At 37.6% G+C, this 25,007-nt stretch overlaps 1 protein-coding gene across 1 annotated transcript in view; it reads right to left on the reverse strand.

Moving 5' to 3' along the window:
• Positions 1-24,990, reverse strand: part of HEATR5B (HEAT repeat containing 5B) — an 86,359-nt gene extending 61,369 nt beyond the window's left edge. The window contains exons 1-12 of the mRNA XM_082852123.1: positions 24,924-24,990; positions 23,903-24,050; positions 20,238-20,449; positions 16,645-16,753; positions 14,910-15,059; positions 10,545-10,716; positions 8,502-8,659; positions 7,263-7,512; positions 4,593-4,748; positions 3,652-3,902; positions 1,770-1,881; positions 458-610 (exon numbers count right to left, since the gene is read on the reverse strand). Coding sequence (XP_082708249.1) covers positions 458-610; positions 1,770-1,881; positions 3,652-3,902; positions 4,593-4,748; positions 7,263-7,512; positions 8,502-8,659; positions 10,545-10,716; positions 14,910-15,059; positions 16,645-16,753; positions 20,238-20,449; positions 23,903-24,028 — 1,849 coding nt within the window. The 5' untranslated portion in view covers positions 24,029-24,050; positions 24,924-24,990. The remainder of the gene's footprint in view (positions 1-457; positions 611-1,769; positions 1,882-3,651; positions 3,903-4,592; positions 4,749-7,262; positions 7,513-8,501; positions 8,660-10,544; positions 10,717-14,909; positions 15,060-16,644; positions 16,754-20,237; positions 20,450-23,902; positions 24,051-24,923) is intronic.
• Positions 24,991-25,007: the final 17 nt, after the last annotated feature.

The following is a 25,007-nucleotide window of genomic DNA, read 5'->3' on the forward strand; positions in this document are numbered from 1 at the left end:
TACTTTTTAAAATGCTGGTATCTAAAAGACGTATCAACTTTTGCAGATTTGACGGGAGAAAACAGCTATCTGTCCATTAAGAAAAAACTAACTGTAAACTCAGTAACCTTGGTAATCCTGTTTCTTTTTCCTTTAAATAGGCACTGGGCTTTTTTACTTGGTGACCCAGTGCTTCTTCAGGTGGAAGAATGCAATAACTGGGAATTAAGACACCTGGGTTGTTCCAGCTCCTAATTGATCATGAACTCTAACCTCCTTTTCAGAGTCTCAGCTTAATTTTTATTACAAAATTAGTAAACTGGTATAGATTACTTATAAAGTTTCTTTCTAAATCCAAAAGTGTACAGATTCATCATTATATATTAAAATAAAAAATTGAAGTAATCATTTTCCTTCACTTCACAAATATTTTAGTAAGAAAATAATATCCTGAAAGTGCAGTCCTTTCAGTTCTTACCACATAAAGCTCCAGCACGACCTTCCAATGTTACCTGCCAGGTAAAAGAATCGCCTCGGGCCTTCTCAGCCTCCAATTCCTTCAATGAACGAGGGAAAACATTTCGCCACAATAACAACATCTTGGGCAGATGGTAACGAACAACAGATGGTCCTGACAGAGAAAATGAGAACACCAAACCATACATATATATAGCATTACAAACAAAAGTCAAAGAGCCCCAAACAAGCTCTAACAATATCTATCATTTCACTGTATCTTTGTCTCTAATATTAACATTTTCAAAATGTTTCTTATTCAGTAAGTAAAATATATATTAAAGCATAATAAAATTCACCTAAAAACTATCAATATTTTTAGCATCCAACATAAAACAAATCCACAAAAGGTCATCTAAAAGAAATTACCCAAAAATATTCAGAATGATGGATTACATTCTATCAATGATAAAATATATCTGGGACACATTTTATGATGCCTTTTCTATAAATATTACATATGTATATAAACATGTACACCCACTCCCAAACACATACATATATTTACTACTCCATTTTAAGGGCAATTTATATGGTTAATTTAGTTCTATGGAGTAGTATATTTAGAACCAGGAACCTATATTTCCATTGCTAAGGAATTCATTTAACATACCACACAACATAAATTTCTAGAAAAAAAAGTTACCACTTTTTATTTTCTTTAGAAAATGAAGTCAAGGTTTAATTTCCAAAAGGTAGATGCATCAAGCAGTGAGTAACTTTGTAGCACACACACGATACTTTTTATAGTAGAAGCCAAACACGTGAAGTAAAAAGTGGACACACCTTATCACAATGATAAAACATATTTCTGTTCTATGTACAGTGCTAAACTTTGCCTGCATCTCAGATTTGTCATAGCACTTAGGAAAGTGAAGTACATAAAGATAACCCCAAGAAAGCAACACCAATGGGAGATGCCGTTTAAGTGTGACTTTATCACGCTACTAAAATCATGTCACTGGTCTTTACTTTGGGCATGGAATATGCCCCATACTGTCATCTCTTTACATTAATACTAGGCTAATCATTTAGACCATGGCTATTCTGATGGCAAAGGGGAAACTTTGCTAACACCTTTCTCACTAAATGTACATAAACAGAAATTACCAAAAAGAGAAATCTAATACCAAATGATGAGAAAAACATCATTACCATTTTTTAACTTCATTCAAAGTCTAGAATGTGAAGTTGAATACTTCTAAATTAAAATTTCTTTACAGTCTACTGACAGTTATAGAATAAGACAAAATCCTACTCAAATATAATTGTACCTAAAGTCATAAGTGCTCCAAGTAAGAGCCATCCAGCTTGGGTGCGCTGTAAAGATAGCCTGCTATTTTGGGCAGCAGTTCGTAAGAGATCTTCAGCAATACTAACTACCATCTGCAAGAGAAGTTTAGAATTGGATTTTAACAAAATCAAGTAAGAAAATACACAGCTAGTATACTTCATTAAAAAAGAAGTTATCCTTTTTTGTTGTTGCTGTTAACATGTTTTTAAAGAGGCAACATCAATACCTAATCAATCCTGATTGCTCTGCTGACTTTAAGAAGACCCATTACAACACAGTGGTTAAGACTGAGTTCTAGAGCCAGAATGCCGGAGTTCATATCCCAGCTTTGTCATCTCCTAGCTTTCTGACTTAGGATAACTCAATCTCTCTGCCTCAGTTCCCTCACTGCTAAAATAGGAATAACAGGAGTGCCAACCTCACTCTTATGAGGATTAATAAATTAATACAGCAAAGTACTCAGAACAGCGCTGGTCCATGTAATCACTCAATAAATGCTATTATTAGTAGTACTGTTATCCTACGTTTAAAGATTTGTTGAACTCTTATTATACATCTGCCATTAAGCTAATCTTATGGTGCTTATAGTCTGAGAGACAGAAGACATAGGAAAAATGGGAAATAACAAGCAGCACATAATCAAATGATAATAGTACAGATGTTGTGGTCAGCAAAGAGACCTAAAGCAGCTAAGTTTGGTGCAGGTGAACAAGAAGAGGGATGAAATTCTAATGTAAGAGATTAGCAAGAGCAAAGACATGGAGGCTGAAAAAAGCACGGAAGGAAAGCAAGATGACTAGTCTGACTAGAGCAGTGAGAAACTAGAATGAAAGGGCAGAATAAAGGCAAATTATGAAGGTACCAGTTTAGCAGACAAAGGTGATTATATTTTATTCTCTGATCCCTGAGTAGTTCCTAAGGGTCTCTGAGCAAACATAAAATACGAAAGTGGGGTGGAAGAGATGGGAGAAAAAGATTCCAAGAAGGATAATCAGTGAGGAGGCAAGCATATGACAAAGGGAGATGGAAGCCCAGATTTGAGTAGCAGCTATGGAACTCACAGAAATGAATGGACATGGGCCTGGTAACCCAGGAAGAAAAAAAAAAAAACAGAAAAAAACAAAACAAAAGATCTAGCCCCAATATAAAGTTGCAAATAATATTTATATAAACACAATATTCCTAAGAAGAAAATCTTGATAGTAGTATAAGGTATAGGAGAAAGGGAAAAAAAAGTAATTGATTCATGAAAACCATTCAACTTTTATTAAGTATTACCAAAATGCTAACTATAGCAATAGCACATTCTCTTGACATTTTGAATATAGCAATGTGAATTTTTATTTCTAAAACCCCAAAGAAAAGCTCTGATTTCTAGAGAATTACTATAAGGGCTTTTTTTTTCCCTCTCTCTAAAATAAATTATAAAATGATACTATACCCAGACAAAACTATTATTCCTGTATCAGGATTAAATATCAAATTTTAATTAGGTGGCTTCCCTGGTGGCGCAGTGGTTGAGAGTCCACCTGCCGATGCAGGGGACACGGGTTCGTGCCCCGGTCCGGGAAGATCCCACATGCCGCAGAGCGGCTAGGCTCGTGAGCCATGGCTGCTGAGCCTGCGCGTCCGGAGCCTGTGCTCCGCAGCAGGAGAGGCCACAACAGTGAGAGGCCCGCGTACCACCATAAAAAAAAAAATTTTTAATTAGGGTCTGTCGACTCCATATTAGCAGAATACTGTATCATCACAGTAAAACTGTTTTTGTTTGATCACCCAGTTCAACATCAATCACAGAAGGTGTTCCAATAAAGACTAAAGTCCATGTGACAGCACTTATGATCTTAGGATCTTTGTCATACCTTTCCCTTGGCATGAGGAATGCCCAAAGGACACTGATGAACTCCACCTAACAAAGCAGCCATTGCAAAACTGTATCCACTAACAGCTTCTGGTGAAGTTTTCAGGTTGTTGAGTCGTTCTGCACACCTGTCTAGAAATGGTGCCAGCTGGAAAGGCAGTGCCACAGCCACACAGCGCAGACACCACGCAGCAGCAAGTCGAGCTGCCATGCTTGGGTGAAGAAGCACTGAAGTCACTGTCTCCAAAAGGCCTAAAAAATACTCAAAAAATTACTCTTAATGAAGTCACACAATTTCATGAGTTAAAAGAACTATGTGTAGGGCTTCCCTGGTGGCGCAGTGGTTGAGAGTCCGCCTGCCAATGCAGGGGACGCAGGTTCGTGCCCCAGTCTGGGAAGATCCCACATGCCGCCGAGCGGCTGGGCCCGTGAGCCATGGCCGCTGAGCCTGCGCGTCCGGAGCCTGTGCTCTGCAACGGGAGAGGCCACAGCAGTGAGAGGCCCGCGTACCGCAAAAAAATAAAAAAGAACTATGTGTAACACAATAATTAAAATCATAATTGTTATGGTTTTATACAGATACATTTAGAACTGTGCCAAAAAATACATATATCAACTCATAAACAGGAAAGTACTTTAAGGAACATTTTCTACAAAGAACATAGTACATCCAATAAAATATAAATTTTGGCATAAAGTACTCAATAAAGTTTAGAAACAAAACTACCATGACTGTTTTTGATTTGTCTCCCAAAACTTTATTTCAACATTTAATTCAAGATTCACTATCACAGTGAATCCTAAATAAAACCCAACTTTTAACAAATGATGTAAACTGCTAATTACCATGATAAGCAACCAATCAGGAGTTAAATATCAATTACACCAATGACTTCTAAAAATATTGAAAAAAATATTCCAGCATATAAGTGAATATCATACCTATAGATGCTTCCTGAATAAGAGGGGATGCGGTGGCATTTAGGCTCTGCACCAGACTCCCAAGCTCCTGCAGGGCGCAAACCATCACATGCTGGCTTGCTGCAATGTCTGCTGCTCCAGATTTGTTTTCACCACTAGTGTCATTCACTACCGCTTCTGGAAACACAAAATCATGTACGAATGTGGGTGAATTAAATTGTGATATAAGTTTTTGATCTACACAATTTATGTTTTTAAATTATACCAGCTGATACCTGACTGTTAAGAACTCTGTTTGTATGCTGAACATCACTAACAATTAGGGAAATACAAATCAAAACCACAATGATAAAAAGTCAATATAAAGAATTTAGCACAATGCTACCCCCAATATACATTCAGTAAACATTAGCAGCTATTATTGTTACTTTATTATTATCACTGCTATTTTAAGAGCTGTAGTGTGCTGGTAGCATCACTGTCAAATTACTGACCAGAAAGAAGATCTATAAGGAAAGTGACTTTAGAATTTCTTACTGGGATGGTCCTCAAAGTTTCCATTAACTTGCTGGTCCCTGGCCCCACCTTTTAGCTTCCAATAGAATTGAAACATATTTAATCATGAAACAAATAAAAATTCCTTGTCAAATTACTAATTGAGAATATATTCTGCTCCATAAATTCCAGGTACATAGCACTATGTTTAATTCTGCTTTTACCATTTTAAAAATCGAATGGCTTAATGGCTTAAAAATCTGTGACCTTAAGATTAATAACACTTAAATGACAGTAAAACTTTCTTATTTACATTCATTATGAATTACCAGGTTATAAAATGTAGAATAGGATATAATAGATTAATATGCTATGGATTAAAATTAAATGCCTCTTTTCTTCTTAGACATTTCTGGACTTGGAAATGCACGAACTCTTTCTTTTAGGTACTAAGCTCTAAGCTCCCTGAACAGGTGCTATCTACATGTGGCTCGCTGTTTTACTCCCACTGTTTGGCACAGTGTCTTTGACACTCAAACATTTCTTCAAGGAATAAATATACAAATATTTATAAAGCTGTGAACCTAGGACAGATTATATTTTAACATACCTAAAGAATGATACCTCATTAATTTAAACACCCTTTAATTCACAATTCCTAACTTTCAGTTAGTCCCATGCATTTAAAATATGGTTTGCCTAGTAAGCTATTATAAACAACAAAAACTATAAACTATTTGTGGATTTATTTTTATTAATTTTATAAGATGTTCAATATACATTCTCTAAATATAAAGTACTGGATATTTTCTATTCATTAAATTCTTATTTCTAAAGACCCCTGTTAAGCAATATAATTTTCTTTTTTTTGTTGTTGTTTTTGTTTTTGTTTTTTTTTTGCAGTACGCGGGCCTCTCACTGTTGTGGCCTCTCCCATTGCGGAGCACAGGCTCCGGACGTGCAGGCTCAGCGGCCATGGCTCACAGGCCCAGCCGCTCCGTGGCATGTGGGATCCTCCCGGACCGGGGCGTGAACCCGTGTCCCCTGCATCGGCAGGCGGACTCTCAACCACTGCGCCACCAGGGAAGCCCAATATAATTTTCTTGATTAAAGTTAATGTATATTCCCAAGAGTGATAAAAGTAAATTATCTTATAGAATTTACATTTTACTTTGCGTTAGTTCCTTAATTGTATTATTATAAGCTCCAGGAAGGCAGGAACTTTATCTTACTCACTGTTCAAAACCTGAATTACTGCTTTGCAATCTCAAATACTCAATAACTACTTGTTAAACAGAAAAGTTTATAAAATTGACACTTCCTAGAAAAGGATTTCTTTTAATTATGAATTACTGAGGTTTCACAGTATATCCTATAGTGGGCGAAAAACCACCTGTAACTGTTTCTCTCTAAATTTTCACATTAAGCCTATTAATGGAGGGGAAAACAACATGTATTTATAAAACAATAGGTTCCAAGAAGAAAAACAACAACAGATTATTCCTCAAAGATTCCTCAATGTGCTGCGGCATACCAGGAGAGCTATAAAATCGGTAGATACTAGATATAAAACAGAAAGCCTAACCTTACAAACACACTAACCAAATACTGAAAAACTCCACTTCACTGTAATTATATGTTGTTTGAATATCAAATAAGAGTACACAATAAAAATGACTATTAAAACACAGTCCAGAAAGGTATATGAACTAATCAGATCTATTAGTATTTATTAAGAATAACAGTAAAGAACTAAATGACTAAAGTAATCAACAATACAGATCATGACATTAATTCTTACCTACTGGGACTTCCCTGGTGGTGCAGTGGTTAAGAATCCACCTGCCAATGCAGGGGACACGGGTTCTAGCCCTGGTCTGGGAAGATCCCACATGCTGTGGAGCAACTAAGCCCATGTGCCACAACTACTGAGCCTGCTCTCTAGAGCCCGCGAGCCACAACTACTGAGCCTGGGTGCCACAACTACTGAGTCCGTGTGCCACAACTACTGAAGCCCGCACACCTAGAGCCCATGCTCTGCAACAAGAGAAGCCACCACAATGAGAAGCCTGCACACTGCAACAAAGAGTAGCCCCTGCTCGCCGCAACTAAAGAAAAGCCTGCGCACAGCAATGAAGACCCAACACAGCCAAAAGTAAGTAAATAAACAAATTTATTAAAAAAAAAAATTCTTACCTACTGCTTTCATTTGCTTTCCAATCGCTTGGCATATTTCTTTGGCAGCTGCAATCTGGGCTTTTTCACCTAGCAAACTGCCCACAGTAGCTCTCAGGATAAAGGAGACGCACCGTCTGGAGTACACAGCCTCTACATGTGTTTGCGTTGCCCGAGGATGGGAAACCAGATCAAGTACATGAGACAAGAATGTGGCAAAGCTACGCTCTAACCACTGACCACCCAATGTTGTTACAAAAACAACATATGCCTGTAAATAGATTAAGATGCTTTAGATAAATTTATATAAATGAAATGAAATTCCAGATAAAGCAACTACGTAAATAATTGATGACAGCATGAAAAATAAATTATCTTTGAGATTAAAATTTAGAAAATTTAAAACTTGAGGCCTTTTTAGTACTTCTAGCATGGGAATTACTGGTTGAAGTATCTTTGACTAAAAACAGCTCTCAGGATAATAACTACAAGAAGAACACAGAGAGAGAATGGTGCGGGAGGGAAGGAAAGGTGAATTCACCCTGGTGATGAAGGTGATAAGTTATAGTAATAAAACCCTAACATGCTAAATAAACGCTGAGCTAGAGCTACAAAACATTTGCTTATGACTGTAAGATACAAATGGTTTACTTCCATTTTATGCTTGTTTCTGGAATAAGGTATAATTGGATGATTTTGACTAAGATCACAAAAAACCATTTCACCCTATTAGGTGTTAATTATTATTAGGTTATTAACCATAACATCTTATTTGGTATTAATTATTATTTTGAAACTATAATTTCAAGTCAGGTTTAACTGCATAATTGCACTGGTGATTAATCAATGATGATAAATCCAAAGTACTAACCAATATTTTTAGCTACAAGAGTTGTTGGAAAACATTAAAATCTAAATGCCTCAAGCTACTTGAATACAATTTCAATTAAAACTCAATTACTTTACTTCTGATTTTCTGCGAAGTAAAATTTGGAAAAATTTTGTTAAAGACAGACAGATAGATATAGCAGACATAGGCTTCTTTACACATCAAATACCTACCTTTCCATATAAGATGCAATTTAGATTTGAATGTAATTCATTCATTTAGTAAAAGAAATGTTTTGAAAGACATTTTAAAAATTATTTAATTTTAGACAGTATTAAAAATCTCTGTACGTGCTGTTACTTAGTAAGAGTCTTCCATGAAATTTCACACGTGATACCAAGAGAATTCTTTTATACATATATATTACAAACCTGTGTAACTCCAACTCTCACTTCACGATTAACAGACCCTCCAACTTTTAACATTTCTCCACCACTCTTTAAGAAACCTGACCCTCCACGTAGAAATCCTGTGGCCATGAGTTCTAAGACTTCATCAAATGTTGCTCGCTTCACATTCTGGCGCATTACTTTCAGGAAGAAAAATATATTTATAAGCAAATATATTTTGCTATTAAATAATATTTTCTAATAATCTAGCTTTAAAATTCAAGTAATTGTTTTTAAGGATACTTAAACTATTACAAAGGAGATAGGGTCATTTATTTTCTTATGATCTTAAAATTTACAATATATTTGTAAAATTAAATTCAATTTTGAAGCAAAAAAATGCTAAAAAAAGGAGCTAGAAATTAAAACAATTCAATATATCTATGTCAAAATAGTCTAACAATTATGTTACCCTTGATATGTGTAACACAACAAAGACAACGCACATTCACAGCAGATACTGCTAACTGACTGCAGCCCTCACTCCCAGTTGAGATGGACACAATACTTCTTTTTTTTTTTTTTTTGGCCACAGCACATGGCTTGTGGGATCTTAGTTCCACGACGGTGAACGCGCCAAGTCCTAACCACTGGACCGCCAGGGAATTCCCAAGACCACACTTGCTATACAACAATTACCAATGGATTGAAACATCACTGGACTGCAACCGACTTGCCATCCCTTGTAAAGAGCTTCCTATTTTATAAAGTCCTTTCCTACACAGTAGCAAACATAATCCTCACAAAAATTCTGTAGGAGAGGCATAAAGTTCATGATTAACTATGCAGGCTTTGGAATTTGAATGCCTGGGTTTTAATTTCACTTAATAGAATACTTATTACACCACAAACGACACAATCTCTCTAAGCCTAAATTTCCTTGTTTATAAAATGAGAATAACAACATTACTTAGGATTCCTAGGGCTTTTGAGAGGATTAAATAAAACAACTCTGTTATATGCTTAATTCAGTGCCTTATACATAGTTAGCACTTAATAAATTGTTACCTATCATCATCATCACTGTTATCTAATTCAAACACTGAAGTAATCATGATTAAAGATGAAGAGACCAAAGCTCAAAGGGTTTCACAGCAAATAAACATAAAAGCTAGACAGGCAGATCAGCTCGGCGCTTTGTGACCGCCTGGAGGGGTGGGATAGGGAGGGTGGGAGGGAGAGAGACGCAAGAGGGAAGAGATATGGGAACATATGTATATGTATAACTGATTCACTTTGTTATAAAGCAGAAACTAACACATCATTGTAAAGCAATTATACCCCAATAAAGATGTTAAAAAAAACAAAAAAAACCCAAAAAAAACCATAAGAGCTAGGACATGAATCTGTAAGATCTGATTCTCTTTCTACAATACAGAGATGGAATAGGGGTAGGGACAACAGCAGAGCTGGATTCACTCAGCATCTACTCAGAACTGTCCCTGAAGCATCTCTATGGAACTGTGAGGCACAGTAGAAGTCACTGGGAAAATCAATGATGTCCCTGATTCTGCTTATAATAATGGTCAAGAAAAATATACTATGCTTGAATGGGGATCTACTCACCAGGGACTGAAAGTAAGAAGGCATGTAAAGTGCCAGATTCCAGTCCCTTGAACATGATACAAAACCATTTCATAAATCTTATTTGCTTATATGTCCAACATACTTGATGCATGTAATGTTGCACAGTATCATCATAAAAAATGTCTTGACTGGGACTTTCCTGGTGGTCCAGTGGTTAAGACTCTGTGCTTCCACTGCAGGGGGCCTGGGTCCGATCCCTGGTTGGGGAAGTTCTGCATGCCCCACGGTGTGGCCAAAAAAAAAAAAAAAAAAAAGTCCTGACTATATCAAGGAAAATGCCATTTGGGTACTTCTATTTTATGAAAAAGTAGACAAAGATACTAATTTAAAGCCTTTAAAGTGACTTGCCTAGAAGTAATAAGTCATTTAGAAGGAAGCATTCCATATACCTTCAAATACCTGTTACAGTCTAGATCGGGGGCTAGCAAACAACGATACCTGTTGCTTGTTTTGGCATCAATGCTGTAGCCATGACTGTTCCTAAGAGTTTAGACACTGCCACCCGTACCCCATAGTTTGAGTTTTCCAAAGCCTTAAAGCAGAGAGTGGCTATATTTTCCAGTTCAGCAGTCCACATGAACACAGCTTCATTCTGTAGTTCTAGGAGACACTAGAATTTAAAAAAAAAAGTAAATTAGAACTTCCACTTCCAGAGATGGATAAACAAGAACCAGATTTACTCTCTCTCCTGAAATAACTAAAAAATTGGACAAAATATATGAAACAAGTTTCAAAGACACTGGACATCAGGCAATGAAGGATGCTAATCCTTAAGAGATGGAAAATGCAAGTTGAACCCTACATTTGTTCCAGCCTACTGCCTTGAGACAGTTTCCAGCAGTTAGGAGGAAACTATAACCCTAAACTCCTGTATTAGAAAGAAGAAAGGTCTCTGGGGAATTCCCTGGTGGCCTAGTGGTTAGGATTCTGGGCATTCACTGCCATGGCCTGGGTTCAATCCCTGATCGGGGGAACTGAGATCTCGCAAGCCGCATGGCGCAGCCGAAAAAAAAAAGAAGAAATGTCTCAAATCAACAACCTCTGCTTCTACCTTAAGAAACTAGATGACACAGAGCAAATTCAACACAAAGTAAGCAGGAAAAAAAGGAAGTAATATAGATAAGAGAGGAAATCAGTGAACAGCAAACTGAAAAACAGAAATGAAACCAAAAGCTGCTTCTTTGAGACGACCAATACAATCCCTGGTTGGGGAACTAAGATCCCACAAACCGCAGAAAGCAGCCAAAAAAAAAAAAAGAAACCCACTTAATTAGAAAATAGCAACAACTGAAACGACACAAGAAATCAAATTTGACAAAATCCATTCTTGATAAAAACTTCTTGGAAGGCTAGAAATATAAGGGCACTTCCTCCACTTGATAAAGATCATCAAGGAAAACTGACAGTTAACATCATACTTAATGGTGAAGGACTGGATGTTTTCCCCTTAAGGATCAGGAACAAGACAAGGATGTCACCTCTCATGTTTTCTATTCAATATTGCACTGAAGGATCTAACCAGCCAGTGCAGTAAGAAAGAAAAATAAAAAGCATCCAGATTGGAAAAGAAGTAAAACTGTCTTTATTCATAGACAACATGATTGTCCGCACAGAATACCTGATAGGATCTATTAAAAAAGCAAGGGCTTCCCTGGTGATGCAGTGGTTGAGAGTCCGCCTGCCGATGCAGGGGACACGGGTTCACGCCCCGGTCCAGGAAGATCCCACATGCCGCGGAGCGGCTGGGCCCGTGAGCCATGGGCACTGAGCCTGCGCCTCCGGAGCCTGTGCTCCGCAACGGGAGAGGCCACAACAGTGAGAGGCCCGCGTACCACAAAAAAAAAAAAAAAAAAAAAAAAAAAAGCTGATAGAACTAGTAAGGCAGTTTAAGAAGGTTGGTGGATACAAGACCAATGTACAAAAATCAGTTGTATTTCTATATGTTAGTAATGAACAATTAGAAATTGAAAAACAAAGCTTTTAATCAATACTATTTAAAATAGCATAGAAAATGAAATACTTATGGATAAATCTGACAAAAGAGGTGCAAGATCTGTGCATTTGAAACCACAAAATGTTGCTAAGAGTAATCAAAGAAGACCTAAATGAATGAGAGATAGAGATATCGCATTCATGAGTTGGACTTAATACTGTTAAGCTGTCAACTATCCCCGAACTGATCTATAGATTCAATGCAACCTGAATAAAAATCTCAGCATGTTATTTTTGTAGAAATGGACAAGTTAAAATTTATATGGAAATGCAAAGGACCTAGAATAGCCAAAACTATTTTGGAAAAGAAAAAGTTGGAGGGCTAACACTACCTGATTTTAAGACATTATAAAGGTACAGTAATCAAGAAAGTGTTATTGACATCAAGATAGACAAACAGATCAATGAAACAGAATAGAGATTCCAAAACTAGATCCACATTTATACGGAAAACTGCTTTTCAACAAAGGTGCAAAGGCAATTTAGTGAAGAAAAGAGTCTTTTCAACATGGTGCTAGAACAAGTGAATATCCATGTGCAAAAATCAAAACAAAACAAAAAATCTTCAATTCATACCTCACACTATATACAAAAATTAACTCAAAATGGATCATACATCCAAGTGTAAAACTATAAAACTAGGAAACATAGGAGAAAGTTTGGGCTAGGAAAAGCTTTCTTAGATACAATACTAAAAGCACAATATAAGAAAAACTGATAAATTGGACTTTGACAAAATTCAAAACTTTGCTTCTTAGAAAGGCACTATTTAGGGAATGAAAAGACAGACCACAGAGTGGGAGAAAATATTTGCAAATCACGTATCTGATACAGAAATAAAGAACCTACAAAGTAGACTTAAAACTCTATAATATACGTGCCACATCTTCTTTATCCATTCATCTGGGTTTTTTTGGGTTTTGTTTTCGTTTTTTAATTTTAAATTTATTTTTTATATATTTATTTTTGGCTGTGTTGGGTCTTCGTTGCTGCGCGTGGGCTCTCTCCAGCTTCGGCAAGCGGGGCCACTCTTCGTTGCCATGAGCGGGCTTCTCATTATGGTGGTTGCTCTCGTTGTGGAGCACCGGCTCTAGGCGCACGGGCTTCAGGAGTTGTGGCGCACGGGCTTAGTTGCTCCGCGGCATGTGGGATCCTCCTGGACCAGGGCTCGAATCCATGTCCCCCGCATTGGCAGGCGGATTCTTAACCACTGCACCACCAGGGAAGCCCCCATTCATCGGTTGATGGACATTTAGGTTGCTTCCATGTCCTGGCTATTGTAAGTAGAGGTGCAATGAACATTTTGGTACATGACTCTTTTTGAATTATGGTTTTCTCAGGGTATATGCCCAGTAATGGGATTTCTGGGTCATATGGTAGTTCTATTTTTACTTTTTTAAGGAACCTCCATACTGTTCTCCATAGTGGCTGTATCAATTTACATTCCCACCAACAGTGCAAGAGGGTTCCCTTTTCTTCACACCCTCTCCAGCATTTATTGTTTGTAGATTTTTTGATGATGGCCATTCTGACTGTGGCACATATATACAATGGAATATTACTCAGCCATAAAAAGAAATGAAATTGAGTTATTTGTAGTGAGGTGGATGGACCTAGAGTCTGTCATACAGAGTGAAGTAAGTCAGAAGGAGAAAAACAAATACCGTATGCTAACACATATATATGGAATCTAAAAAAAAAAAAAAAGTCATGAAGAACCTAGGGGCAAGATGGGAATAAAGACGCAGACCTACTAGAGAATGGACTTGAGGATATGGGGACGGGGAAGGGTAACCTGGGACAAAGTGAGAGAGTGGCATGGACATATATACACCACCAAACATAAAATAGATAGCTAGTGGGAAGCAGCCACATAGCACAGGGAGATCTGCTCGGTGCTTTGTGACCACCTAGAGGGGTGGGATAGGGAGGGTGGGAGGGAGGGAGACACAAGAGGGAAGAGATATGTGGATATATGTATATGTATAACTGATTCACTTTGTTATAAAGCAGAAACTAACACACCATTGTAAAGCAATTATACTCTAATAAAGATGTTAAAAAAACTCTATAAGAAAACAACTCAATAAAACAATGCACAAAAATTTTGAATAGACTCTTCATCAAAGAAGATATGGATGGTAAATAAGCACCTAAAAATATGATCATCATTAGTCTGGAAATGCGAATTAAAGCCACAATGAGATACCTGTACATATCTATAAGAATGGCTAAAATTAAAAAGACTGGCAATACCAAATGTTGGTGAGACATGGAGAATGAGGAAATCTCACAGTACTTTGGAAAACAGTGGCAATTTCTCCAAAAATTAAATGTAAATCTAAAATATGATCCAGCCATTCCACTCCTAGGTATTTACCCAAGTGAAAGGAAAGCATGTGTTGATAACAAAAACTAGTACACAGATGTTCACGGCAGCTTTTTTTGTAATATCCAAAACTGGAAGCAACACAAATGTCCATAACAGGCGAAGGAATACACCAATTGTGGCATAGCCATACAATGAAATACTACTCAGCAATAAAAAGGAATGAACGATTGATACATGTAACAACACTGAGAAATCTCAAAAGAATTATGCTGTTTAAAAGAAGCCAGGCAAAAAGAAAAAAAAAAGCACATACCACCTGATTCCATTTTACATATAATTCTAGAAAATGAAATGAAACTAATCCATGGGAACCAAAATCATGCCACCTTATTTTGAAACTTTCAAAGGAAAAAAAAAATCATCGACTGTTTCAGAGCAAGCAGGATAAGGAGCAACATTATAAACAGCCGAGTACTAACCTTGGCAACTGCACATCGAACAGCCATTGACCTGTCAGTTAAGAGAGACCTGGCATTCTTATAAATATCACGATGACAGGAAGCTGCTGCACCACCCAGTCCATTTAGAACTTTCTGTAGACTCATTAAGATTTCACTTCGCCCTTGAGACTAGAAAAGAACATAAAGCAAATTCTACGTTTAAATAAGAACATACCAAAAGACCAAAGTTCTCTGGGCCTAATGGTCTTACCTCTAAAGGTAAACAGTTAAGTAATGAAAAATAAAAAAGTATTTTAGAACATCCCTGAAAGGTAAAAAAAATTATTAACTTCAACAAAATAATTATTTGAGAAATTAGGTTACAATAAGTAAACATATTCTTATGTTTCCATGATCTGTTGAAGTGCAAATAATGAGAACATGACAAATTCAAAAGCTTCAATATAATACCTCAAGGATCCAAGCTTTCAGAATGTGAAAAGTTAAGTAAAAAGTACTTAAGAATATAAACCATCTAAAAGAGGAAGAAAACATCCAACACATTTTAAAAACTTTCTCACAGATATATTCCAAACTATCAACTTCTTGAGACTACTCTGAACTCTTGTTTTTATACTCTTATTGTGCTTGATTCATATTTCTGATAGTATACTTATTCAAACATAGATTTCTTTCACTAGACTGTAAGCTCTTTGAGGTCAGGGAGTAGATCTTATTCATCTTTATATGCCTAATGCCTAAGAATATGCCCTCAATTCTTGCTTAATAAATTAATAGACAAAGAGTTCCCAGAAGAGGTGTTGTCCAAGAAATCTTTAGCTTTCCTAGACAAAGAATTAGACTATGAGACCAGTGCTTGGTCTATTTTCAGTTAACCCCAAATGAACAAGGAATTTTCAGAAGTAATACCAAACTGACATGACAAAACAGAACTATTTTTACTTCATATTAGTTGCTGTGGATTGAATACTGTCCCACCAAAAGATGAGTTCAAGTCCTATGCCCTGTTACCTGTGAACATGACTTTATTTGGAAATAAGGTCTTTGCAGATGAAATCAAGTAAAGATGAGATCATACTATATTAGGGTGGACCCTAATCCTTATAATAGAAGAATTTGGTATCCTTATAATAGACCGGTATCCTTATAACAGAAGAATTTGGACACAAAACACAGATGCATAGGGAGAACACCATATGACAATGGAGACAGAAATTGGAGAGATACATCTGCAAACCAAGGAATACCACCAAAGCCAAGGACGGTCAGCAACAACCAGAAGCTAAGAAGGCTTGGAAGGACTATTCCCAAGAGCTATCAGAGGAAGCACGGCCCTGCTGATACCTTGATTTCAGACGTCTAGCTTCTAGAATTGTGAGGCAATAAATTTCTGTTATTTTAAGCCACCCAGTCTGTGGTAATTTATTATGGCAGCCGTAGGAAACTAATACATTAGCTATGGCACAAAAAATAATATGGCAGTACAATAATATTCCTAGGGCTAAATAAAATAATACATAAACCTATTCTTTGTCAAGGTAAAGCATTCTTTCCCTTCTCCCTAAAATATGAGGTAATGTACATTAAAACAAGGGGCAAGTAATATTTTTTTGCAAGTAATAATTTTAAATTACCCTCTTGCTAAGCAATATTAAGTACTACACTGACAGAGAAAAGGCAACATATATTTTTAACTAACATCTAACTCCCACCACAAGCAAAACATTTAAATAATATTTGTTGTAAAACTTACCTCTGCACTTTTCAGAGATTTCAAAAGATTATTTACTGTTTCTGGAAATGCACTGCCTAACATTCTCCCCATTTTTTCATAAAATGCTCCAACACAAGCCACTGCAGCCCTGTAAGAAGTGACATTTTCACCAGTCACTGTTCAGATTAATAATTTTATAATATTTTTCTTATTTTCAGAAATCAATTTGTATTTGTGCAGGACACTTTTGGCCACAAATCCTTAATTTTCAAGAACACCTTGTTGATTCTTGGCTATCATCAAAAAGTCTACAAATAATAAATGCTGGAGATGGTATGGAGAAAAGGGAACCCTCCTACACTGTTGGTGGGAATGTAAACTGGTGCAGCCACTATGGAAAACAGTATGCAGGTTCCTTAAAAAACTAAAAATATAGCTACCATATGATCCAGCAATCCCACTCCTGGGCATATATCCTGAAAAGATGAAAACTCTAACTCGAAAAGACAGAGGCACCCAATGTTCGTAGCAGCACTATTTATAATGGCCAAGACATGGAAACAACCTAAGTGCCCATCAACAGATGACTGGTTTAAGAAGATGTGGTGTAAATATACAATGGAATACTACTCATCCATAAAAAAGAATGCAATATTGCCATTTGCAATAATGTGGATGAACCTAGAGAATATCATACTAAGTGAAGTAAGTCAGACAAAGATAAATATTATATGATATTACTTATATATGGAATCTAAAAAATAATACAAATGAACCCAATAGACAAAACAGAAACAGACTCACAGACACAGAAAACAAACTTATGGTTACCAAAGGGAGAAAAGCGGGGAGGGGGATAAATTAGGAGTATGGGATTAGCAGATACAAACTACTATATATAAAATAGATAAGCAACAAGGATTTACTGTACAGCATAGGGAACTCTATTCAATATATTGTAATAACCTATAATGGAAGATAATCTGAAAATTATATATACATATAAAGCTGATTCACTTTGCTGTATACCTGAAACTAACACAATATCATTAATCAACTATATTTCAATTTAAAAAAATTTTAAAAAAGAATACCTTCTTTATTCTGTATAATTGTAACAGATACTATGGATAATCAAATTGTATTCTTGTTAGGAAAATAAGAGAATAAACATATATTTACATAACAAATCATACCCATCCTTTGGAAAGAAACCCAACCTTTCCTTTTGAGGACTTTCCAAATTATGTTCATCCACAATGATCCCTCTCTTCTTTCATTATACGTAAAATGTCAACCACTCATTCTGACAAAATTATATCGTTTCCTGTGTTGCAACTTGACAATTTTATATGTCTATATCTTATCCTGCCCTGCCAACGGAAATGTAAAGTCCAGAAACAGAGGTGGTTATACATTTTTGTATTACTCACAGTGTCTGCCTCTTAATATATAAATAATAATAAGCAATTACTTGTAAAATTTAATCTAAATGGGTTTAACAGAACAGCTGACAACATAGAAGAAGAAATGTAACAGCAGCCCATCTCTTCCCATGGTAGGGAAATCACCCTACCATCACTCATGTAAACAGTAAATAAGTGAATAGCTCTGAGCTTAGCTTAGCGGCAGGAGCTGGGCATAAAGGTGTAGCCTCTGGAGTCTGGCACATCTGTACCTAAATCCTAGAACATGTCACACAATAGCTGTGTGTCCTGAGCAAGTTACTCTGAGGCTGAGAGAGATTAAATATAGTTTACTATCGTACAAGCAATTAACAGCAGAATCAGAGAATCGACCTTCACTTCTTTGACTCCAAATCCCATGTTTTTTTCAATACTCTATAGGCTGATAACAAAGCTAAAAATGACTGAGGTCACATGCCAGAATATATTAGTGAATTCCTAAATAGAACCCATGAATCCACTGGAAATACGTATGAATAATATGTAATAAAGTCTACTTAGCCTGAACTATAAAATTACGTGTGGATTTGCCAAGTGGCAGAGAACTAAATCACAAAACTATTACATAGCTTCAAACTCCAAAATAAACTGGAAAACACTAATACACTCTAATCTCTTCTAAAACTTTTGAGAGCTACATCTATCCCAAACAACACAAAACTTAATCACAACATATCTATGAAGTTGAAAACAGACCTAAAAATCAATGTCTGGGTTCAGAATAATTTCTCCATTTCCTCTAAGCTATGATACTGGTCCTGGCTCCTTGAATGTTGGTGTTCTAAAGTTGTATCCTTGCTATCTTCTCTTCTCACACAGTATTATAATACTCTTCCTAGGCAACTTTATCCATACTAAAGGGTTCAGCCTACTCTAAAATCTTCATTCTCTACTCACCAAAATGACATTCTCAGCTCAGGTCTCTGAAATCCAGACCAGGATTTCCAACTGCTTACTACATACTGTCACTTGGATATTCCCACTTGGACTCCAGATTCAGCATGCCCAGAATTGGACTCATCATTTTCCTCTCAACTTATTCCCCCCACTATTTTGTATCTTTCTGTAAGCACTGTATATAAGGTATAAATAAGCCACTTCTGTTTCCAATTATCAGTTTCCTTTGTCTAGAAAATAGGTTAGCAAACCACAGCCTGCAGGCCAAATCTGGCCCATCATCCAGCCTGCCACCTGTTGCTGTAAATAGTTTTATTGGTACGCAGCTGTACTCATTTATTTACATACCAGCTATGGCAGAGTTGAGTAGTTGCAACAGAGATGATACCCCATAAAGCCAGAACTATTTACTATCTGGCCCTTTCCATAAAATTTGCCAGTCCATGACCTGTCACATCCATCTTCCCCTTTTCCCATCTTAACCCCTTACTTGACTCATTTCCATATTTCCTCCTGGATGGTTGATCTTTGGCTGATGCTTCTTTAAGAAGGCTTTGTTGACACTGCTCTCCCGTCACACCACAGCTAAGTTTATTCAGGTGTTACTTTCCCGCCCACAACACTCCTCACTGCTATAATAACTCCTGATTTTCTTATTTGACTCTTTCACAGGATGCGTCCCTACGCCATTATCCTCAAAACTTGCTCTCAAAATGTCTGCCCTTGACCCAGACCACAGGTATGGGCTTGAAATTGGGTCAAGCTCTTAATTTAGGAGTCAGCAAACTTGCAGGCAAAATGGTCTCTGTCTCAGGTACTCAGTTCTGCCATTTAAGCGTGAAAGCAGCCACCGCCTAAATGAAGGAGCATGTCTGTAATTCTAATAAACTTCATTTACAAAATAGGTGGCAAGTTGGATTTGGCCTGTGGGCTATAGTTTGCCCATTCCTGCCTCAATCTCATCACCCAGAAAATCTTTACTTTTCTTTCCATCCCAGCCAAGAATATTATCTCCTCCCAAAATTACCAAAAACCCCTGTGCAAATTGCTGACATCATACCAATTCTCTGTAGTTTGCTAAAAGTCCCAGGGGCAATGGAGCACATGTTGAAATAGAACTCCTTTCCCAGACCTACTTAGAGCTTTTATTGTCAGCAGCATATCTCAGGTTCCATCTACACAGGGGTCTTTATGATCAGCAGGCCCTTATTAAGATAAATTACTCTGAAAAAACAAGTTTCAAAGGTCAATCTCAAAGTAAGTACTTACAGTTTTGTTGGTAAGTAGGCTGCAGTGTCATCTTTATTTCTGATAATGTCATTACATTTATCAAGTGTTTGAAAAACAGTGAAAGTATCTCCAATGCTATAAAGGGCTGCAAGATTTTTAGCTAACAATTTTCGCGTAGGTGGTCCAGGTGAACTACTTATTAATCCAGTTAATTGTTCAACAAGTTTTTTCTGTTTTTCCTTTACATCAGTCTGTTATAAAAAAATAAAGATCATCAGTTTTTTTCTTATACATAATTTTGTTATCTTTTAGTGAAAATTTAAAAATACTTAACAGTTAAGGCACTCTAATAATTAAAATCTATATTACTTTAGGTATAAAACCATAAATGAGAATTTTCAAGATAAGGAAGAGTTCAGTAAAAAAATGAACCGTTCTTTCCTAGATTAAATATTCTCCTCATTCTCCTCCAATTCCACAAAGTTAGCTGCCAATAAAAGTGACTACTCTATATCCAAAAAGTTTCCATGCTGACTTATTAAAAATTAAAACCAACAGTCAGTCAAAGGATGTAAAATATTGGGTGTATGGACAATTGACATCTTAGAACTCAGCTAGGGTCCCCTGTAAAAGCAAAGTCAGTAGTTCATAGAGTTATAGGTCAGTAAAGGAAACCAAAAGAAACTCTGAAGAGCTCTAGGCAACAGAAGAAATATTCAGATCTACTCGTAATCAATGCTGGGAATTCATCCATCCATTAAAGAAATACTTACTGTACACTTATATGCCATGCACTATTCTAGGTACTGGGGTGCAAATGCAAGAGTGATTACAATAGACAGTCTCTGCCCTCATGAAATTTACATTCTAATGGGGAGAAACAGTTTACCAAATAAACAAATGAATACTGTGAGTTCTTCCTGTTTTATACAGATTAGTAAGAAAAAGGCATCTCTGAAAAGAAGTGAAGATGTGAGTTATGCAGATATCTGGGAGAAGAACATTCCAGGCAGGCAACAAGTACAAGGGCCTTGAGGTGGGAGCATACTCAGCATGCTTGAGGACAGCAAGAAGCCAGTGTGGCCGGAGCAAAATAAGACAGAGGAAGTAGCAGGAGATGAAGTCAGAATGATAGAAGGGAGCAGGTCATGCAATGCCTCATACACCATTGTAAGAACTTTGTATTTTATTCTCAGTGAGAGTCTGAGGCAGAGGAGGGACACGATTAAATGCTTTAACAGGGTCTTTCTGACTATTGAGCTGAGGATACTCTACAAGGTACATGGCTGGAAGCACGGTGAGCACTTAAGTTGTGGCAATAATCCGACAAGAAATGAGGGTGGTAACAATGGAAATAATGTGAAGTAACTGAATTCTGGATATATTTAGGGGAGAGAACCAATATGATTTGCTGATAAATATGATGTGGAGTTTGAGAAAAAGAAGGAAGTGAAGAATGGCTCTAAGATTTATGACCTGAGCAACCAGGATTATACGGTCATTTCCTGAGATAGAAAGCACTGGGGCAAGGATAGGTTTGAGACAGTGAAATCAAGAACTTAGTTTTAAATATGTTAACTTTGAGATGCTGTTTAGATATTCAAGAGAAAGAGGTGGAGTAGCGAGTTGGATATCCGGTAATCATTACTACATAGATGGCAGTAAAAATCATGAGATTAGATGATATCACTGAAGGATTAAGATGGGTTTTTTTTAAAAAATAAAAATAAAAAAAGAGTGCCCAGGACTGAGAAAGAGCCAGCAAAAGAGAATGAGGAATAACTAGTGAAGCAGGAGTAGAATTAAAAGCAAATAGTGTCTTGGGAACCACAAATAGGAAAAACTTCACACCAACTGTGCATCAACAGTAATGATAACAATTTATTTTTTAATTTGGGTAAAGGGTGTACAGATGTTCATATTATTATGCTTCATAATTTGGATATACTTTTTATATACTCTTTTGTATTTTTCAATTTCACAACAAAAAAAGATATTTTGTGCTTTAAGATAGAGGATCAGCTATGTCAAAAGCTGCTGACAGCTCCATTAAAACAGAATACTGACTGTTGGTTTGGGCAATACAAGATCTGTTTCAGTGTAATGGAGGCAACAAATACCCAGCTGGAGTGGGTTTAAGAGAAAACAGAAACTTCTAGTTAAAGACTGTAAATGAATCCATGCATTAACTCTGTCTCTCCAGAAACTAAAAGTATACTAAAGGGCAACCAAAAAAAAAGCACCAATATAAAAGGGCAAAGAAAACAGAAAAAGAATCAATGCAAAATATAGAAGCCAGGTATCCTCAATATGGAAAGTTAAGAAGAGCCCCAGCTTCCAACAGAGGACTCCTGAAAAGCTCATGTTTGTTCGTTGTTGCTCTTGTTTTGAGGCCCCAAATGCTTATGGAAGAGATAGTAAAGTTGTGCCTAGAAATGGAAGGAATGGTTGAGAGTCTATTTAAGAAGCTGTAAGACTCCCACATCTCTCTCCTCCATCCTGAACTCAGTGAGCTCGGGCACAACTGTGGGCTGGGAAAACTGCACTGAAAACAGGGGGATTAAGTAAAAGTTTAGACACTGAATGTTGAAGTCCCCAGCCTTCTCCCCCATAATCCTAGAACCTAGGCAGCTAGTCATGTACCCTAGGACACTAGAGTAAAAAAGTCTCTTATAGGGAATGACTAGCTCAGAAAAACCTAAAGGGGTTCCTCAAAGAATTGGACTAGTCTATGGCGAAGCACACTTCACCCTGACTAGAAAACTTTTACTACTCACTCTAAAATTTGAGCAGACTGCCAAATTTTCCTCAGATGTTTGAAGAAAGCATCTAATTTTAAAGACAGCATCTAATTTTAAAGACAGAAAATAAACACACAAATAATGAAAAGTAACTTGGGTGAAAAGATTGTGAAGGAAGAAGGAAAAAGAAAGAAAAGCCTATTATTAACTCTTCAGAGAGACAAGTGAAGATACTGGAATTGCTACACAGCACTGAGGGACCACTTGATGTTGGAGATAATGAATTTAAAGTGACAGCAGTCAGGGCTTCCCTGGTGGCACAGTGGTTAAGAATCTGCCTGCCAATGCAGGGGACACGGGTTCAAGCCCTGGTCCGCAAAGACCCCACGTGCCGCGGAGCAACTAAGCCCACAACTACTGAGCCTTGCTCTAGAGCCCGCGAGCCACAACCACTGAGCCCGAGTGCCACAACTACTGAGCCTGAGCTCTAGAGCTCGTGTGTCACAACTACTTAGCCCGTGTGCCACAACTACTGAAGCCTGTGTGCCACAACTACTGAAGCCCGTGCACCTAGAGCCCATGCTCTGCAACAAGAGAAGCCACCGCAATGAGAAGCCCATGCAAGACCCAATGCAACCAAAAATAAAAATTAAAAATAACTAAATTTATTTAAAAAAAAGAAGTGACAGCAGTCATATAATCATGTTTTTCTCCACTCACATTCAGATGTCCAGGTAGAAACATAAAGTCTCTATCCAGGCAATAAGCTGGATTTAAACGAGGTTTGGGTTTTGCCACAGGATAGAAAAGGACAGACAAATTCTTACTACAGTACAGTGTAATATTCTCAAGTTCCACACATGACCTACAATCTCCAAAACATAATGTGTTTTCTTACAAATCATGTACACATAATAGTCTTTATATATGTTAACCCAGCTAGAAAAAAAAGTAATACCATACCTTGTTGGCAGCAACCAAGACTTTATCAAGAAATCGCAACCATTCAAAGATAAAAACTGGTCTCTTCGCTTCAGTGATTTGAGCCAAAGCGTCTTCATTCAGCAATAAACTGTGGGCTAACTCCATTACTGAAGTTTTAATTTCACACCTTAAATAAACAATTTTAAAATACTTGTAAGAACTTGTTAATATTAAAAGTCAAACTTAACAAATGTAATCACTAAGAAATGAAAAATAAGGCTTTACTTCTCATTTCATTTGGAGGAAACTTACATAACTTCCTTGAGGCAAAACCTGAGAACCTAATTTTAAAGGATAAGGGTGCAAACAAAAACAAAGCAAAGTCATGCTTGGTGAGGAAGAATGAAGAATGGGTTCAACGGAAAATTAAGATAAATATTGCAAATAAGGCATTATTCCAGAAGGAAAATGCCTAGCAAAATACGTCATTAACCCATTCCATAAACGGGAAAACCGAAGCACCGAGATCAAACACCAGCCGGGCCTGACAACCCATCCTCCTTTTTCCTCTTCCACTGCTCGGTGCACAGCACCCTTCCGCTTCCCCTGCTGCACCTGCCCCAGGAGGAGGTCAAAACGTCCCAGCAGACAGATCCCACACTGGAAGGCTCCGAGAGTCTTCCTACGGGGATGAGGTGGCGGCGGGAGGCCAGGTCCCCGCGGCCGAAGCTTCAGCTACAACGCCGGGCGGTCCAGGAACGCAGCTGGCAGAGGCCGCGCGCACTGCAGGTCCGGGTAAACCGGCTATCTGGAGGAAGGCAGCGCAGCGCCGGGCCCGAGGCCGTCTCAGGCCTCGGCCGGGTCACCCGGTCTGTCAACCCCAGGAGGCGGCGACTCGGAACCAAGTCCGGCGCCTGAAAAGGGCAAATGTTCATTACGAACTCGAATTCCGTCCCCAGACCTCTGACAACCTAGTGGGGGCCTTGGTGTGTGTGCGCGCGCGTGTGTGCGTGTATGTGTGTCAACGTGCACGCTACGGTGGCGGACGGGTCGGCCTTACCTCCTAGTCTGGCAAAGGTAGACGAGCCGAGCTCCGCGTCTAGAAGAAGCCGCTAAGGGAGCCGGATGCCCCGCCTCCCACACT

This window comes from Leucopleurus acutus, assembly GCF_964270905.1.
Source record: "Leucopleurus acutus genome assembly, chromosome: 12".
Lineage (NCBI taxonomy): Eukaryota > Metazoa > Chordata > Mammalia > Artiodactyla > Delphinidae > Leucopleurus > Leucopleurus acutus.